Source organism: Chenopodium album, chromosome 14 (genome assembly GCF_948465745.1).
Source record: "Chenopodium album chromosome 14, dcCheAlbu1.1, whole genome shotgun sequence".
Taxonomy (NCBI): Eukaryota; Viridiplantae; Streptophyta; class Magnoliopsida; order Caryophyllales; family Amaranthaceae; genus Chenopodium; species Chenopodium album.
This window is the reverse complement of record NC_137847.1, coordinates 42,929,833-42,933,685: the sequence shown is the minus strand read 5'-3', so window position 1 is coordinate 42,933,685 and position 3,853 is coordinate 42,929,833. Positions and strand designations below refer to the sequence as shown.

Below are 3,853 nucleotides of genomic sequence, written 5' to 3'. Positions count from 1 at the left end.
CCCAAAACCCCTCTTTCTCTCTCTACCCCATATAATTCTCTCTCTAAAAGAGCCTCAAATTCTCCAAAAATGGTGTCAAGAATTGTCAAAAAAACCCCAACAAAATCAATCAAAGATTGCCGGAGAAACTCTCGCCGGAAAAAAACTCCGGTGAAATCCCCCTCTTCCTCCGTCGTAATCGCCACAATTAATGAATCATTCTTTAGCTGCCGCCGCCGCCTCGTAAAAATCTTCTCAAAGCTCGTCAAAATCGCCACCCCAAAACGCAGTCCTAAGAAACAAGGGTTCAAAAAGCTCAAGAAAAACGCTGATTTTGATTTTCTTTTCCCTGAAAAAACCCCAGACACCAAAATCGCTAAACCTCTGTTTTTTGCTCTTCCACCTTCTGAAAACCCTGAAAAACCCACCATTTTTCTTGATCTTGATGAAACCCTAATCCATTCATCTGCTGATTTACCGTCTAAACCCTTTGATTTCGTGGTTCGCCCGAAAATCGAAGGCGAAACGATGGATTTCTATGTCATTAAACGACCTGGGGTTGATGAGTTTCTTGAGTTTTTATCCAAGAAGTTTGAGATTGTGATTTTTACAGCAGGATTAAGGGAGTACGCCTCGCTCGTGCTCGACAACTTGGATAAAAACAGAGTGATTAATCATCGGCTATACCGCGATTCTTGCAGAGAATTGGATGGGAAATATGTTAAAGATTTGGCTCAAATGGGGAGAGATTTATGGAAGGTTGCAATTATTGATGATAATCCGAATTCATTTTCTTTTCAGCCGGAAAATGCAATTCAAATTAAGCCTTTTATTGATGATTTACAGGATAATGAGCTTAGTAAATTGATTCGGTTTTTCGATGCTTGTGATGGTGTTAAGGATATCAGGGATGCTGTCAAGTTGTTTGCTCATGATAATCTTCAACAAGATTTATTGGATTGAAAATTTTGTTTTTTTTTTTTTTTTTCTTCTTTTTTGGTGCTTTGTTTTTCAGATTTGATTTGGGAATTTTTAGGTTAAATTTCATTGAACATATTTCGTTCAATTAGTAATGTTAAAGATGAAGAGAAATTTGATGTAAGGAAGTTCGACAAGAAATGAAATTACAGTTTTCAACTCTTTTTGCATTGTTATTTCCCACCATTTTATTATTTGAATGTGCTTTTATGATATTTAGCCATTATTTTTAGAAGCTTTATATTCTTTCACTTTTCCTTTCTTCTTTGAATTTCTTTTTATGACAGAGTGAGGATCAAGATTCAAGATTAACTCTTTCCCTCATGTTTTAGACCTTCAGTGGTAGATGAGTATCGTTTTAAAAGTTTGTAGCTTTTTAGTTCTCCATTTGATGTTACTCATAATCAATATCGGAAAACATACGGAGTATTTGTTTAATCGTTACACATATATTTGTGTGATACATATTCCGAACGATTTGCTAAATTGGTGCTAAAAAATAAAGAAATTACTAAAATAGTGTTCACTGTAAAATATTTCTCAAAGTAGTGTTCACTTAGGATTGGAAAACTCTAAACCTAATTTTTATCGCTTCGTATTTAAAGTCTAAATAAAAAAAATCATTGGAGTCTTAATACTATTCTCTAAGGGTTTTAATTAACCATTGTTCCAAACATTGATGTTTCATGTTACATATTTTTTTGACAATTTATATCCATAACAAATATGCTACAAATGGAGTGCAGTAATCAATTCACTTATTTGAAGCAGGGGAAGCATGAAATGTCTACCTTTGGTCATATCATTGCTAGGGACATCCTTAAACTAGCTGCTTTGTGCAGTTATGCTCCTTTATTGATTACTCGCAAGTCAGCAGATGATAGAAAATTTTTAAACATTTACATTACTACATCATATTCATACTCCATAGTGCATATATCTATTTTTACTATTAATAAAATACAAAAGCATTAATGATGAGGCTCAACGCTAAATAAAATTAAGATATCGTAAGCATTATTTAAGATAAAAAATTTGATGTTTGACTTGATAAAGATATATCTTATATGCATAAATGAAAGTTTGGCTTGAAGAAATCTTACATACTGTAATCTCTGATGTTCTCCTTGATTAAGATTTGAGGAAGTAATAGAAAAAAACCCTCTTTGTGTAAAAAAATAATAATAATAATTTGATGGTATACATATTTTGTAGGGGTTTATAGGTACTACGCAGCGGAAATAATCATGAATCATATTCATAAAGCACCTAAACCAAGGATCATTGCATAACACATAAAGAACACATAATCGTACCTTTGAAGCGTGATTCCACGTGCGATCGAACAAGAACAAAGGGAGATAAAGAACCCCAAACGTGATTCCTCTACTTGGTCCACGGGCACAAGTTAAACCTCCACTAATGCTAGTTAGTCGTGATTGAACGCTTCAATCAACCTTCAACGGAGAAGAGAGACACGAGCTAACCATGAACCACCACGACGAACACCACGAGCCACCATGAGGGGCACCGCACGTACGGACGTGAAGGGAGAGGGGAGGGCCGTGAGTGAGGAGAGTGTTTAGGGTTTTGGGACTTGGTTGCTTCTTTCACAATCTACTGTATGTTGATTGTTACTGCTTATTGCAACCCTAGGCATGGATCTTATTTATGGATCACATCTCTAAATAAGAGTCCATGTCAAAAGCCCAAAACCTTTGTCCTAAACACACTACTCTAGCCCAACACTCTACATGGTATGTCATAATCTCATGAGGCCCATTAATGGGCCTCTTACTTGTTTAATCCAATACCCTTGTTGTGTGACTTCATAGGATCCATTCTATAAGGCTTTGGGCTATTTAACTAACCCAAAGATCAATTATCATATCTAGGACCAGATATTGACGACCCTATAGAATGAACTTATTATCTCCATAATAGTGATCCTTGATATATCTAGTAATTGCACTTATCGAAGACATAATTCCTTCAATCTCCCACTTGTCTGAGACAAGTGCACAATATTCAAATTCCTTAAGTCAATGTGTGTCGATTTGATAATATGATTGCATCTCATGTCGTGATCATATTAATCTACAAATCTTTCTTGAAATCTGAGTTAGAATTACAAAACAAATGGTTACAATGTAATCCATTTGAGCACGGCCATGCATTTTCTGAATTCTCCCTCTTCAAGGGGCCAAGACACATTCCTAATTAAATAGGTAGACTTTATCCAATCTTGTGGCAACCAAAGCTCCCACTCAACTCATGAAGTAACCGGGAAACATCCTTTATAATCTCCAGTTACGGCTAGACGTTTGAATGTACCATAGTTAAATCAATCATTGAATGGAATCAGTGTTCCACTCATGTCAAAGGAATCCACTAATATATCCGGAAGCTCTATACTTGAACTTCAAAGTAGGTCTCTATAGTTCGATCATGCATCATTCATGCATATCCATGTGATTGACCGAGCATCACTACGCTCCTATAGCCCATGAAACTGCGCTATCCAATCAATCTTAACATGCTAGTCCATTATTGGAAGTCATTTATGTCCAGTTTAATGATTCCGAACTAGGAATTTAAATAATATATGAATTTAGTTCACCTGTGGGGTTTCATTCAAAAGGTCATCAACCTAGAGAGCCCATCAATTCATAATTATTTTGGACATTTTATTTAATCTTAAAACCACGATTAAATAAAATTGAAACTTTGTTTCAATTGATAAACATAATTCTGCAAGCTAATGTATTTACTTTTGTAATATGCTTTCTCAAAACATACACAACTAAAATTACATAACTTGCTTCAATCCAAGAACCTTAGTATGACTCTCATACCTTGTTCATGGAAGAGGTTTAGAAAGTAGAGTTCATGAGAC

General features: G+C 35.2%; 1 protein-coding gene across 1 annotated transcript; it reads left to right on the top strand.

The window, feature by feature from the left end:
* LOC145579268 (uncharacterized) lies at window positions 1-1,002 on the top strand. Its single transcript, XM_081636513.1, has one exon. It carries the CDS (start codon window positions 70-72, stop codon window positions 940-942), a length of 873 nt encoding a protein of 290 aa, XP_081492639.1. The 5' UTR covers window positions 1-69; the 3' UTR covers window positions 943-1,002.
* The last annotated feature ends 2,851 nt before the right edge of the window (window positions 1,003-3,853 follow it).

Bases quoted from the DNA above. Each gene is read 5' to 3' on its own strand.
- LOC145579268 (XM_081636513.1), top strand. From the start codon at position 70: ATGGTGTCAAGAATTGTCAAAAAAACCCCAACAAAATCAATCAAAGAT.